At 48.2% G+C, this 15,300-nt stretch overlaps 1 protein-coding gene across 1 annotated transcript in view; it reads left to right on the top strand.

Moving 5' to 3' along the window:
• The window catches only part of SEZ6 (seizure related 6 homolog), a 183,266-nt gene that overhangs the window by 155,643 nt on the left and 12,323 nt on the right, over positions 1–15,300 (top strand). The window contains exons 9-12 of the mRNA XM_060258965.1: positions 312–450; positions 6,424–6,620; positions 8,095–8,289; positions 13,551–13,742. Of these exons, the coding sequence (XP_060114948.1) occupies positions 312–450; positions 6,424–6,620; positions 8,095–8,289; positions 13,551–13,742 (723 nt within the window). The remainder of the gene's footprint in view (positions 1–311; positions 451–6,423; positions 6,621–8,094; positions 8,290–13,550; positions 13,743–15,300) is intronic.

The raw sequence follows: 15,300 nt of genomic DNA, 5'->3' as shown, positions 1-15,300 counted from the left end.
CATCATTGCTGATGTTGTTAGACCCACCAACAGCATTTGCTATAGGTGACCACAATATTTAGGTGGATCGATTGCATTATTTCATTCAGCATCTGGAATACGAGGGACAACCCTCTGTTGGTTTCATTATTTCTTGCTGGCAGGAAACAAAGCATTTCCATAAGAATCTGCTAATTGGGACTTACTGTGCCCCAAGGGAAGCCTGCACAGCTGTTCCTTACACACACCCCTCTCTCGCTCTGGTTGTCTGCCTTCTTGACCCCTGCACAGCCAAGAGCCCTTCTGTGACCTCTCTTTTCTGGATCCCACAGCTGTGTGCAGTGGGGAGATCACGGATGCAGCTGGTGTGGTGCTTTCTCCTAACTGGCCAGAGCCCTATGGGAAGGGTCAGGACTGCATCTGGGGCTTGCACGTGGAAGAGGACAAGCGCATCATGCTGGAAGTCCAAGTGTGAGTAGACCGGTGTTATGTTTCTAGGTGCTGCACCAAGAAATCATAGGTGCAGTGGAGGGGTGTGGTAATGGAATCCCCGAGAACAAATTTCAGAGGAATCTCTGCTCTGTTTGTGGGAACACTCTGCACTAGAAGGTAGGGGTGTTGTATTTTTGTGTGTGTGTGCGTGTGCACTTGTAACCAGAGTTCCCTCTAAGCTGAGTTAGCATGAGCTAGCTCACAGTTTTTTAGCTTCCAGCTCACACATTCTTGTCTTAGCTCAGGAAAAATGTCCCCAAAGCAAACAAATGTATGCAGTAGCTCGCAACTTTAATGCCAGTAGCTTACAAAACAGAATTTTTGCTCGCAAAACTCCACAGCTTAGAGGGAGTATTGCTTGTAACTCATGACAACTTCTGGCGACTGACCCCTACTGGGGGCCTGGAGGATATTCGGAGAGGTGGCTGAATAATACCTGCCTTTGCCTCCCGGCTCTGGTACTCCTTGGAGGTTTCCCATTCAAGTACTTGTCAGAGTTGACCCTTCTTAGCTTCCAAGATCTAATGAGATCAGAATAGCCTGCGCTGGCCTTGGCAAGGCAAATAACTGAGTTGGGCACTTTCCCACCGCACCTCGCCATCAGTTCAAAACTGGGGGGGGGGGGGATTAAAAAATTGAAATCGGCAAATGGTTCACATGTCCCTCTCTCTAACTGCTACATCACTGTTAAAATAGCTATAGTGCTTTCAAATCAGATTTCCCCTCCATGATGGGTCATTGAAGGGTGACTTTGTGCTGTCTTTCCTGCCTTTAAAAAAAAAATGGTAGTAGAAGAAGATGATATTGGATTTATATCCCGCCCTCCACTCCGAAGAGTCTCAGAGCGGCTCACAATCTCCTTTACCTTCCTCCCTCACAACAGACACCCTGTGAGGTGGGTGGGGCTGGAGAGGGCTCTCACAGCAACTGCCCTTTCAAGGACAACCTCTGCCAGAGCTATAGCTGACCCAAGGTCATGCCAGCAGGTGCAAGTGGAGGAGTGGGGAATCAAACCTGATTCTCCCAGATAAGAGTCCGCACGCTTAACCACTACATCAAACTGGCTCTCCTAGTAGACAGAGGGTCACAACTGAAGAAGAGTGGAACTATAACTCTCTCTTCATACCTCTTTTATTTCCGGCACCACCACACACACACAGAGCTGAACACAGGGTGAACGGTATGAGGATCCATAATTTTCCTCAGCACAGCTAACGTGGGGGTGATCGCTTTCAGCAGGAAAACAGCATACAGCGAAAGGGTTCAATTGTCTCTCTCCTCAATCCATCTTCCAGTGATTCCCCTTGAATCACTTCCTCTGTGGATGCAATACTTTTTAAAAAATTAACTTGGAGGAAAATTAAAAGAACTAGACCAGGGTCCCCAAGTTTTTCGAGCCCGCAGGCAACTTTGGAATAAGAGCAAGAGCGATAGATTCAGATTATTTATTATTATGGTACATAACCAATAAAACAATTTAAGAAACCAATCCATTTAAGAGTGATATCAAACTTCTTGAGGATGGCCTCTCTGGGGAACTTTTAGGGTGTTACTTGGGAACTTTGCTGTTCGTGTTCTGTTTTGTAATGGCCAATGGCTAGTATACGCAATGAATCTTTGACTGACTGACTGTCATAACAAGGTGGGCACAGCCACAAAATGGCCGCCACTGTCAGTCACACAGTGAAGATCCTTGTGCTGTGGTGGCAACTGCTGCTAAAGCAGCATTTTTGATAGACCACACAGCAGGACTTTTTTTGTAGCAGAAACTCCTTTGCATATTGGCCACACACCCCTGATATAGCCAATCCTTCAAGAGCTCAAAGGGCTCTTAGTACAGAGCCTACTGCAAGCTCCAGAAGGACTGGCTACATTGGGAGATGTGGCCTAATATGCAAAGGAGTTCCTGCTACCAAAAAAAGCCCTGTCACACAGCCAATCAAATCTCCAATGGCCAATCAGACACCTAAGTGGGCAAAAGCCCACCTTCTAAAAACACTTGGCGGAAACCAGGAAAGGTGTTGGCAGGTGCCATTGGCATCCACCAGCATCACACTGGGGGGACCCATGAACTAGACAAACTGCTTGGTTCCACTCTTGAATGCCCAATATCTTGGATCTGTAGAGTTCCACCACTCCATATCACGGGCGAGAGCCTTCTCTGTGGCAGCACCTATTTTATGGAATGCAGTCTCAGAGGCCACAAGAGCCCTGCGGGATCTCTCGCAATTCCGCAGGGCCTGTAAAACCGACCTTTTGCGGCAGGCCTACAGTAACTAATGCAGGAGGAGCTGCCACTGTTATGCCGCTGAATACTACCATCCATCTATAAGACCCCTAATAGAGCAATTACAGAGAATTAAGAACTAAAATGAAGCTGGACCCCCTATGTAGGAAATTTTATAGCACCATTTTTAAGTTTAAATTATAAATTGTTTATGTGTGGTTTGATCTTATAATTATAAGGTATTGTTCTTGCTGTATTATGACTGTGAGCTGCCCAGAGTCCACATGTGGAGTGGGCGGCATATAAATTTAAATAAATAAACAACCTCAACTGTCAAACGTGAAACATAGCAGTGGGGTGGAGTGGTTCAGCCCTGGGGGTTTCTGTCGCTCCCCCAGCTTAATTTCATACACACAATTTGAAGATTTCAAAAGCACAAGATTTAAATTCAGGAAAAGTTTGCCCTCTTTCAAATGTGTTTGAAGCGCCAATCGTGGGCAGCAGAGGAGAAAAACATGTCACATTAGCTATCCAAGTGTGAAAAGCGCTGTGAAAAATATTGAGAAGACGATGTCAGATCTCAGAGGGAGGATTTTTTTTCACACCTTTGAATTTGGGAGTTTTGAGATTGTAGAGGGTCACGGCAAAGGCCCACCCAATAGAGCACCCAGTTTTGGAACACTCGCCAGGCGCCAAATAAATGTGGAAAGTCTTTCACAAGCAGGTCACAAGTGAACAGCAGTCCTCGCCTGCTGTGCATCCCTAACTCTGACAATCGGCTGTGCCTCGGAATATGGAATTTCCTTTTGGTTATTCTGGCAAGCAGCTATATTGGGTTAAATGGAAAGGAAAAAAATCATTTGCCTCAGAAGCTTTATGCAGTATCCTCAGCCCTCCACATTTTCCGGTTAAGGGGGAAATGCTGTTCAAACAAACTACAACGATGACCTGACTCCAATAGTAATAAAGCAGGGCTTTTTTTGAGCAGGAACGCAGTTCTGGTTAGCTTGGTGTCAGGGGGTGTGGCCTGATATGCAAATGAGTTCCTGCAGGGCTTTTCTTTTTTTAAAAAAAACCCTGTGCAAAGCAATGGTGGCATCAGAGGGTGTAATCTAATATGCAAATGAGTTCCTTCTGGGCTTTTTCTACCAAAAAAAAGCCCTGGTAACAAGAGAAAGAAATTTTACATACAAAAAATAGAAGCACATCTTACATTACATATACATAGAAGCATTTAACTTATTGTGAACAGATTAACTTCTGAAAGGTTCACTTGCTAGAGCTCCAAGCCCAGGGAAGAGAGAGAAGAAGAGAGGTCCCATATAAAATGAAACATAGAAGGCAAGCAACAACAGGTACAATACAATAGGTACCATAGAGTTTTCCCCTCCCAAATGGCTAGAGCGTCCAGGAAAAAAACCATAGAGTTTTCCCGGAAATGCCTAGAGCAGCTGCACGCGATGTCGCCGGCACGATGACGTCACTTCCGGGTGACATCATCGTGTCACGAGTGTGCGGAACGCAGGGGACTTGGCAACCCTAGGCTGCATGTACTCCAGTGAGAGAATTCTCTTAATCCTTTTCCTCCCAGATCCTCTTGCATGCAGAGTACAGAATCCAACAAACCATTCTTCTTGTTCTCCTCCTCAATGAACTTCCCTAATCCCTGGTGGGTGTTTTTTTAAATCTAACCTCGTGGCCGCCACCACCAAAGATTGTGGTAAGGAGTTCTATACATTCATGACCCACCTTAGAGTGGAGAGCTTCCTTTGCCATCAGTGAACATACTAGCAGTAGGCATCGTTGAGCTACCTTACCTCAATAGGGGATGGTAGAATCCTGGGAGAATTTTAGCCTGCATTTGGAGAAGGAGGCCGAAAGGTCACACACTGGCCAAAGAAATCCTACAGAAATGCTCAGCTGGAAAGCCCAGATACGTAGGGGGGAAAGTGACTTTTTAAAAATAACCAAAAGAATAAAGGGGGGGGGGATCCCTCAAAAGGGTCTTGTGGCCTGTCTGGGAGGCGTAAATATTGAGAGCAGCTCAGTGAAAAGAAGGGGAGATTTAACCCACTCTTGCATGCATTGTTTGCATTATAAACAAAACCCCCAAGAGTTTCTTCCTCTCCCGCACTTTGTTCCAGCCTCAGTTAATTTCATGTGACTATTTTTTACGCAGATTTTGCCTACTCAGAGGTGCTAGAATCGTGCGGGATGTGGAGATTTCTTTTCAAACAGAAATTCCCTGCACTGGAGATAGGTAGGAAGGAGGGATGGCCCAGGCTAATTCGTCAGATCTCTGCAGCTGTGCGGGGCAGGCCCTGGTTAGTCCTTGGATGGGAGGCCACCTTGGAAGTCCGGGGCTGCTACACAGAGGCAGGCAATGGCCGACCACCTCTGCTTGTCTCTTGCCTGGAAAGCCTTGACCTGATGGCACTCGCCACCAGGGCTTTTTTTGTAGCAGGAACTCCTTTGCATATTAGGCCACACCCCTCTTATGTAGCCAATCCTTCACGAGCTTACGGAGCTCTTAGTACAGGGCCTACTGTAAGCTCCAGCAGGATTGGCTACATCAGGAGGGTGTGACCTAATATGCAAAGGAGTTCCTGCTACAAAAAAAAAAGCCCTGCTCGCCACAACCCCTGGGAAAGTGAGTCACAGAAGTATCCCCCCCCTGTCCTATACTGATAGCAGCCCCAACAGTGATGCTCTGTATTCTTGGTGTTTAGGGGGTGGTGCACAGTGGGAGGGCTTCTAGTGTCCTGACCCCACTGATGGACCTCCTGATGGCACCTGGGTTTTTTGGCCACTGTGTGACACAGAGTGTTGGACTGGATGGGCCATTGGCCTTCTCCAAAATGACTTCTCTTGTGTTCTTTTGTCTGGGGCAGTGATGCTCTGTATTCTTGGTGCTTGAGGGGGGGGGGGGTAACAGTGGGAGGGCTTCTAGTGTCCTGGCCCCACTGATGGACCTCCTGATGGCACCTGGGGTTTTTTGGCCACTGTGTGACACAGAGTGTTGGACTGGATGGGCCATTGGCCTGATCCAAAATGACTTCTCTTGTGTTCTTTTGTCTGGGGCAGTGATGCTCTGTATTCTTGGTGCTTGAGGGGGAAGGGGTAACAGTGGGAGGGCTTCTAGTGTCCTGGCCCCACTGATGGACCTCCTGATGGCACCTGGGGTTTTTTGGCCACTGTGTGACACAGAGTGTTGGACTGGATGGGCCATTGGCCTTCTCCAAAATGACTTCTCTTGTGTTCTTTTGTCTGGGGCAGTGATGCTCTGTATTCTTGGTGCTTGAGGGGGGGGGGGTAACAGTGGGAGGGCTTCTAGTGTCCTGGCCCCACTGATGGACCTCCTGATGGCACCTGGGGTTTTTTGGCCACTGTGTGACACAGAGTGTTGGACTGGATGGGCCATTGGCCTGATCCAAAATGACTTCTCTTGTGTTCTTTTGTCTGGGGCAGTGATGCTCTGTATTCTTGGTGCTTGAGGGGAGGTAACAATGGGAGGGCTTCTAGTGTCCTGGCCCCACTGATGGACCTCCTGATGGCACCTGGGGTTTTTTGGCCACTGTGTGACACAGAGTGTTGGACTGGATGGGCCATTGGCCTGATCCAACATGGCTTCTCTTATGCTCTTATGTGACTCAGAGTGTTGGACTGGATGGGCCATTGGCCTGATCCAACATGGCTTTTCTTATGTTCTTAACATGTTCCTTTAGGTTGCGGCTGGGCAAAGGGGACGCGCTGACCTTCTACGACGGCGATGACCTGACAGCGCGCATCCTGGGCCAGTACTCTGGCCTCAGCCGGCACTTCAAGCTGTTCACCTCAACGGCTGATGTCACCATCCAGTTTCAGTCAGACCCCGGAAGCAGCGGCTTAGGCTACCAACAGGGATTCATCATCCACTTTACAGGTTCGCGTCATGTTTCTTGGACATTTGGAAGGCAGGCGCTCGGCGCCGAAACACCCCAACGTTCTCTCCGCTTCGTTTTCTTTTCAGGGAGGGGTTATATAGGAAGAAATCCAGAAGTGATTTGCAGTGCTCGCCTTGAGCATGGTGCACTGCTTGAGTCTGCTCGGAGGCAGGATTTGGCCAGGGAAGCAGAATTGAGCCTCTGAGCAACTAAAGCTTGCATGGCTGCAAAAAAAAAGATTTCAGGTTTTCACGGCTGGTAACATCATTAGGGTTTGTAGAATCTTTCGGGCTCAAGTGCTGTGTTCTACTGGAGAAAGTTTTTCTTCCAGACGTTTCGTTCTCAGCTGCGGAGAACATCCTCAGTGGCGTTGCAGCCGGACCAGGCGCTCTGACCTTCTTGGCTGCTGTGCATTGAGTGAGGCCAGGGCTGCTGGAGAGCTGCTATTTCTAGGCTGGAGGGGGTGTGATGAAAGGGCAATTGGTTTGTGGATGTGCCCATTGTTTGGTGGGGCTTCCTGGAAGGGTAGTGATAAGGAAACTGGCTGTTGAATGTGACCATTGTTCTGTGTTAATTGCTGGGAGGGTTGGAAGGGGTGTGAAGATAAGGAAGATGGTTGTTGTTGACTGTGCTGATTGTTCTGTGAAATGTGCTTCTTGTTCTGTGACTTTCTGCAGTTTATAGTCTGTAGGGTGTTTTGCAGAGCTGGGTACCAAGATTGGTGGATGGAAATGCCTTCTTCCTTTCTGTTGAAATTGTGCTGGTGTTTGTAAATCTCAATAGCTTCTCTGTTCAGGCGAGTATGATAATGTGACCACGTCATCCACTTTGAAAGAACTGAAGTCCTTTCTACGGTCTCACTTTCTCCAGCAGAACACGGCACTTGAGCCCGAAAGATTCTACAAACCCTAATTTTAAAAAAAAGTTAGGGTGCTGTTAGATCACAGCTGCTGCTGAAATCAGCAGCTCTGGGTTGAGTTGTCCTTGTCTGTGAAACTTACTCTGTTAGGGCTAGCTAGGGTGCAGTTAGAGCACGCGCCTGACACACAGCTGCTGCAGAAATCAGAAGCTTTGGGTTGAAGCCTGCTTTGTGATACTTACTCTATTTGGGCTAGATTGGGTGCAGTTAGATCATGTTGAAATCAGCAGCTCCGAGCTGAGTTTTCCTTCTCTGCAGAACTTAGGGCTAGTTAGGGTGCAGTCAGATCGTGCGCCTGACACACACAGCTGCTGTTGAAATCGGAAGCTCTGGGCTGAGGTCTCCTTTGTGATGCTTACTCTATTTGGGCTAGCTAGGGTGCAGTTAGATCATGTGCCTGACACACAGCTGCTGCTGAAATCAGCAGTTCCGGGTAGAGTTCTCCTCCTCTGTGAAACTTACCCTGGAATAACGGTATTGTTCATTTCCCTGAATCTCTGGCTGAGAGGGCAAGGAAGCATCTCTCCCATCAACATGTGCCCTTTCCCTCTCAGAGGTCCCCCGCAACGACACTTGCCCAGAGCTGCCAGAGATCCCCAATGGCTGGAAGACTGTCTCTCACCCAGAGCTGATCCACGGCACCGTGGTCACTTACCACTGCTACCCCGGCTACGAATTGGTGGGCACCGAGCTCCTGATGTGCCACTGGGACCTGACCTGGAGTGGGGACCTACCCTCTTGCCAGAGAGGTAAGTACATGGAGGGCTTTTTTTGAACAGGAACGCAATTCTGGCTGGCCGGGTGTCAGGGGGTGTGGCCCAATGTGCAAATGAGTTGCTGCAAAAATGAGTTTTTTATAGAAAAAGCCCACACAAAACGATGGTGGCATCAAGGGGGTGTGGCCTAATATGCAAATGGGTTTTTCCACCAACAAGAAGAAGAAGAAGACATTGGATTTATATTCCGCCCTCCACTCAGAGCGGCTCACAATCTCCTTTATCTTCCTCCCCCACAACAAGCACCCTGTGAGGTGGGTGGGGCTGAGAGGGCTCTCACAGCAGCTGCCCTTTCAAGGACAACCTCTGCCAGAGCAATGGCTGACCCAAGGCCATGCCAGCAGGTGCTAGTGTAGGAGTGGGGAATCAAACCCGGTTCTCCCAGATAAGAGTCTGCACACTTAACCACTACACCAAACTGGCTCTACACCAAACAAGCCCCCTGAGTGCATGGAAGGGAGGCATGTCAATGCCTGGGGTGGAGGAGGGAGGGGGAGAGAGAGAGGGAGAGAGAGAGCCTCCTCATTTCCTGCATATTTTGTTCCCCTGCTGCTTCAATTGCTGTTCTTTATCTAGACCAGCGGTGGCCAAATTGTGGCTCAGAGCCACATGTGGCTCTTCCACAAATATTATGTGGCTCTTGAAACCCCCACCACCCAGTTAGCTGGCTTGGAGAGGCATCTCTCTCTTTAGATTACTTCTCCAAGCCAAGCTAGCTGGTGGCTTAGGTAATGCATTTAAAGTTGCTTTCTTTCCATCTTTCCTGCCTCCTCCCTCCCCATTTTTTCCTTCCTTCCTTCCTTCCTTCCTTCCTTCCTTCCTTCCTTCCTTCCTTCCTTCCTTCCTTCCTTCCTTCCTTCCTTCCTTCCTCTTGTGGCTCTCAAATATCTGATGTTCATGTCTTGTGGCTCTCAAACACCTGACGTTTATTCTGTGCGGCTCTTGCATTAAGCAAGTTTGGCCACCCCTGATCTAGGCCCATCTGGATGCAGTGAGGTGGAGGCAGAGAAAGGGAAAAGCACTTTCCTAGGTTAGAGATTGCTCAGGAATAGGATTTGTGCGTTTGTACATGGGTGTGCATGAATGCATGGGTGCATTGAAACTGGAGCCACTCATTGCTCTAAAAATTCAAGACGTGCATAAATATTTTGTAGATCAGCTCTTGGACCTTCTTCCTTGCGAATACAGGCATCCATCGTCCTTGCAAATACAGGGATAGCACAGTGCAGGGGTGGCCAAACTGCAGCTCGGGAGTCACGTGTGGTTCTTTCACACATATCATGTGACTTTCAAAGCCCCCCCCCCCCCCCGCGTCAGCTGACTTGGAGAAGGCATTTCTCTCATTAAATCACTACTCCAACCCAAGGCAGCTGGCAGCTTGGAGAATGCATTTAAAGTTAAAGTTGCTTTCTTTGCACCTCTCTCTCCCTCTCCTGCTCTATTTGCCTGCCTGCCTGCCTCCCTCCCTGTCTTGTGACTCTGAAACATCTGACAATCAGGTTTTATGGTTCTCAAACATCTAATATTTATTCTATGTGGTTCTTACGTTGGACATCCCTGGCCCAGTGAATGATTCTCCTTGGTATCCCACTCACCCCTTTGCCCAATCGTTTAGAGTCTGGGGATGGGACAGAGCTTTACGGGCTTCCCTCTGGCTTGTCAGCAAGAGCATGGGCTGGATCAGAGAGCACGCTGCATGGGGTCTCCTTGCTCTGAGGCATGTGACGGAGTGCCTGCATCCCACAAAGCGACTTAGTCTGGCATGGTGTACACCCTGTGTGGCTTCTTTCTGGCACACGCCTTTGTTCCAGTGCACAGTTTGGAGGCAGATGGGGATGAGAAAGGCTCTAGCCAAGCCTGTCAAGTTTTGGTTATGCCGTGAGCTCCCCCTGCTGGCACTGTGCAAGCCTTGCAGTGCATGCTTTTCTTGCCCAGAGAGTTCACATTCTATCCAAGGAACAGGGAAGGCAGATTCTTTTCAGTGACAGGGCTTTTTTTGCGCAGGGACCCACAGGAACGCAGTTCTGGCTGCCTTTGTGCCAGGGGCGTGGCCTAATATGCAAGTGAGGTTCTGCTAAGCTTTTTCTACAAAAAACCCTGTGTGGAACAATGGTAAGAACATAAGAGAAACTATGTTGGATCAGGCCAATGGCCCATCCAGTTCAACACTCTGTATCACACAGTGGCCAAAATACACACACACACACTGTGGCTAATAGCCACTGATGGACCTCTGCTTCATATTTTCATCCAATCCCCTCTTGAAGCTGGCTATGCTTGTATCTGCCACCACCTCCTGTGGCAGTGAATTCCACATGTTAATCACCCTTGGGGTGAAGAAGGACTTCCTTTTATCTGTTTTAACCTGACTGCTCAGCAATTTCATAGAATGCCCATGAGTTCTTGTATTGTGTGAAAGGGAGAAAAGGACTTCTTTCTCTACTTTCTCCATCCCATGCATAATCTTGTAAACCTCTATCATGTCACCCCTCAGTCAACATTTCTCCAAGCTAAAGAGCCCCAAGCGTTTTAACCTTTCTTCATAGGGAAAGTGTTCCAAATCTTTCATTATTCTAGTTGCCCTTTTCTGGATTTTTTTCCAATGCTATAATATCCTTTTTGAGGTGAGGTGACCAGAATGGTGATGTCAGGGGGTGTAGCCTAATGCAAATGAGTTCCTACTGGGCTTTTTCCACAAAGAAATCCCTGTTCAGAGATAATATGAATTGGCAGAGTTTAGAAGGGAATCTCTTCTCACACCAATTCTCTTGCAGCAAAATGACTGTTTTCCAAGTCTGTGTTGTCCTAACTCGGGAAGCTTTTCTCTTTCAGCGGCATTACCAAATGCTGGGATGAATGTAGAGATAGTTGAAGGGGTGGAGCAGGCGGGGAGGAGAAGCTGAAACTCAATAACGTTGCCTTCAAAGATATCGTAAAAACGGAAGTTTTGTTGAATTCAGAAATGTTGCAAAGTTTGTGCAATGTTTCTCACTGGCTTATCAACAGAGGCATGCACCAAAGCAGATCTCTGGCCCACTGTATGGCCTGCATGACTCCATCTTCGTTACATGCTGGTGCTTAGTTGTCCTGAGTCTTGCGAGAGAACAGTGTTCAGCCATTCCCAAGAGAACTTTCCTCTCTGTCCTGCTTGTTAGCAGCCCTTCTCTCCAAAGCCTGGCTTGTTTCTTCCCGCCACTGGATGCCAGGTGCAAGATGGTCTTGAAGATTTCACTTTACTCAAACTTCATTCTCACATCTGTTTGTTAACCTTGGCATTTCTGTGCTAATTTACTGCCACTCACAGATCATACCAACCACCTTAAATCCAATCTAGCTGTAATCACTGAGTTACTTATGCATTTTGATTCTAGCCTTCCTGGCAAATAACCACACACAGGGCCAGCCCTGTCACTAGGCAAACTAGGAAACTGACTAGGGCGCTGGTCTTTTGGGGGCACTGAATTGGGCACCCCCCCATGTGACTCAGTGACGTTATCCATGCAGAGGGGGGCACCAGAAGTTAGCCTTGCCTAGGCTGCCAGACAGTCTAAGGCTGGCCCTGACCTCACCTCTCTTCCTATATGTAATGGTTGAAGAAATTCTGCTTCACTGTATCTGAAGAAGTGCGCTTGCACACAGAAGCTTATGCCTTGAATTAAACTTGGTTGGTCTTGAAGGTGCAACTGGATTCAGTTGTTCTGCTCCTTCAGCCAAAACAGCTACCTACCTGAATCTGGCTCATCCAAGTGTTTGGAATACCTTAGTAAATGATTACTTGACTGGTTAGCCAGCATTTAGGGTATAAGATGCCTAGTCTTAGTTATGCATGTCGGATTCTGGGAAGCTTCATTTTGTGTTTACACACTGGAGGCTCAGCTCATGGGAGCTTTGCCTGCAGTTTCTGTAAGTTTGGTGCTTTATTAAAAATCTCCTTGTAAGCAAACCTGGATCTTCCATATTGTTCCCTGGAGATTTCATCAAATTCAGGGGCTTTTTTTTTAGCAGGAATACACAAGAATGCAGTTCCAGCTGGCTTGGCATCAGGGGGTGTGGCCTAATACGCAAATAAGTCCCTACTGGGCTTTTTCGACAAAAAAAAGCCCTGATCTAATCCACAACACTTACCTAGCCCAGGAGCACCTCCACACCAAAAGGACAGTTTCCCAAAGCCTTGGTCTCTTTCAGCCCCCCTTATCCGTGAGCCACCCAACTGGCATGACTGAGGTCTGAACAGAAGCCTTCCACTTGTGTGTTCTGTCAGGCCCCTGTGAGTCAGTTTGGTGCAGCGGTTAAGAGTGGCAGACGCTAACCTACGGAACTGGGTTTGATTCCCCACTCCTTCGCTTGAAGCCAGCTTGAGTCAATCACAGCCAGGGGTGGCCAAACTTGCTTAATGTAAGAGCCGCACAGAATAACGTCAGATGTTTGAGAGCCACAAGTCATGAACGTCAGATGTTTGAGAGCTTCAAGGAAAGAAGGCAGGCAAATAGATGGATGAAGGAGAGATGGAAAGAAAGCAACTTTAACTTTAAGTGCATTCTCATAGCCATTCTGTGGCTTGGAGAAGTGATTTAAAGAGAGAAATGGCTTCTCCAAGCTGGCCAATCGGGTGGGGGGGGCTTTGAGAGCCACATGGTATGTGCGAACTCCAGAGCCGCAGTTTGGCCACCCCTGGTCACAGCTCTCTCAGCCCCCAAAATAACCCTAGCTCACCACAAAAAGAGTTCCAGGCTGCCAGATAATCATCATATCTCCTGGCTATACTACACCAATTGTCAAACAATAATAATAATTATTATTATTATTCCTTGATATATGAATGCTTGATCATTATTGTCTGGGGGAAAACCTTATTGGCAAACCATAAAGAAGTGGCTTGTTGGTTTTCTTGCTAAAATCTGAATTTCCTAACTATGACCAATTTCAAACAAGACCTTTAATCCCGGTTTAACTCTGTTCCCAAATTGACATTCTACACTAGAATCAGAGAATCAGCAAAACCAACTCTATGATTCTCTGATTTTAGTGCAGAATGTCAGCTTGGGGACAGGGCTAAACCAGGATTAAAGATCTAGCGCGAAATTGGTCTATATTTCAGACTGTAATTTTCAAAGTGTTGCTAAATTTTTTGTGGAGAAACGTTACTCTTGCCGGAGCAAACAGAGACGGAGCAGAGCAAACATCTCTCCTTGCCTGCCTTGTTTGCTCCCCCGCCCTCTTTCTTCTGTCCATAGTGACCACCTGCCGGGACCCCGGAGATGTGGATCACAGCCGCCGCATGGTCTCCAGTAGCAAGTTCCCTGTTGGCTCCACCATTCAGTTCATCTGTGACAAGGGCTATACGCTGAGCGGGAGCACAATGATCACCTGTCACGACCGACAAGCAGGAGATCCCAAGTGGAGCGATCGTCTTCCCAAATGCATCCGTAAGTCACTCCTGCCCAGTGTTCCCCCTAAGCTGTGTTTAGTGTGAGCTAGCTCACAGTTTTTTCACCCCCAGCTCACACGTTTTTCTCTGAGAGAGCCAGTTTGGTGTAGTGGTTAAGTGTGTGGACTCTTATCTGGGAGAACCGGGTTTGATCCCCCACTCCTCCACTTACAGCTGCTGGAATGGCCTTGGGTCAGCCAGAGCTCTGACAGGAGTTGTCCTTGAAAGGGCAGCTGCTCTAAGAGCTCTCTCAACCCCACCTACCTCACAGGGTGTCTGTTGTGGGGGAGGAACATAAAGGAGATTGTGACCACTCTGAGATTCAGAGTATAGAGTGGGATATAAATCCAATATCGTCTTCTTCTAACATAAGAACATAGGAGAAGCCATGTTGGATCAGGCCAATGGCCCATCCAGTCCAACACTCTGTGTCATACAGTGGCCAAAAAAAAACAACCCCAAGTGCCATCAAGAGGTCCACCAGTGGGGCTAGAAGCCCTTCCACTGTGTCCCTCCCCCCCAAGCACAAGAATACAGAGCATCACTGCCCCAGAGAGTTCCAATGATAAGCTGTGGCTAAGCCACTGATGGACCTCTGCTCCAGATGTTTATCCAATCCTCTCTTGAGGCTGGCTATGGCTGGAGTTGCCGTCACCTCCTGTGGCAGTGAATTCCACATGTTAATCACCCTTTGGGTGAATCCTCCTCCTCCTCTCAGGATAAATAGCCCCAGAGCAAGCTAATCCATGCAGTAGCTCACAAGTTTAATGCCAGTAACTCGCGAAGTGGAATTTTTGCTCACAAGACTCTACAGCTTCGAGGCAGTATTGCTCATGTCCACAAACTCAGCTGAGATGGTGGCTGCTCACCGGGGTCAGGTTCAGAACCTCCATGTCTGGAGAAATGCTCTTTGTGCCATGAATAGGGTGGACCTGCTACTAGGCAAACTAGGTGATTGCATGGGATGCCAGCCTTCTGGAGATGCTGAACTGGGCAACCCCATGTGACTCGGTGACATTATCGGTGCAGGGGGGAGGTGCCAGAAGTTAGCCTTGCCTGGGGTGCCCGAGAGTGTAGGGCTGGCCCTGGCCATGAGCTTGAGGCAAGGGTAGAGTTGCCAGGCCCCCTCTAGGTACCAGAAGGGGATGGGGGAAGGGTTGTCAGATCCAGGCTGAAAAACTCCTGGAGGTTTGGGGATGGAACCTGGGGGGGACGAGGACCTCAGTGGGGTAGAATGCCACAGAGTCTATCTTCCAGAGCATCCATTTTCTCTTGGGGGAGCTGACCTCTGTTGTCTGGAAATAAGCTGTAAATCCCTGGGATCTCCAGGTCCCACCTGGAGGCTGGCATCCCTATGGAAGGGAGAGGAGATGGCCTCATTTTTCTGTGGATGGAGCACTGAAGTCTTAAGGAAGCACTTCGCTTTAAGGAAAGCTAAAAATCATGGAGCTTTTCAGTTTAGAAAAGAAAGGTACCAAAAGGAGGTCTATAAAATCAGGTTTATAAAATAAGGCAAGGGGGAGAAAAAGTGGAGATCAATTTTTTCTTCTTTTCGA

This window comes from Heteronotia binoei, chromosome 18 (assembly GCF_032191835.1).
Source record: "Heteronotia binoei isolate CCM8104 ecotype False Entrance Well chromosome 18, APGP_CSIRO_Hbin_v1, whole genome shotgun sequence".
Lineage (NCBI taxonomy): Eukaryota > Metazoa > Chordata > Lepidosauria > Squamata > Gekkonidae > Heteronotia > Heteronotia binoei.
Note: the sequence above shows the minus strand (reverse complement) of the source record. Positions and strands in the feature narration are given on the sequence as shown.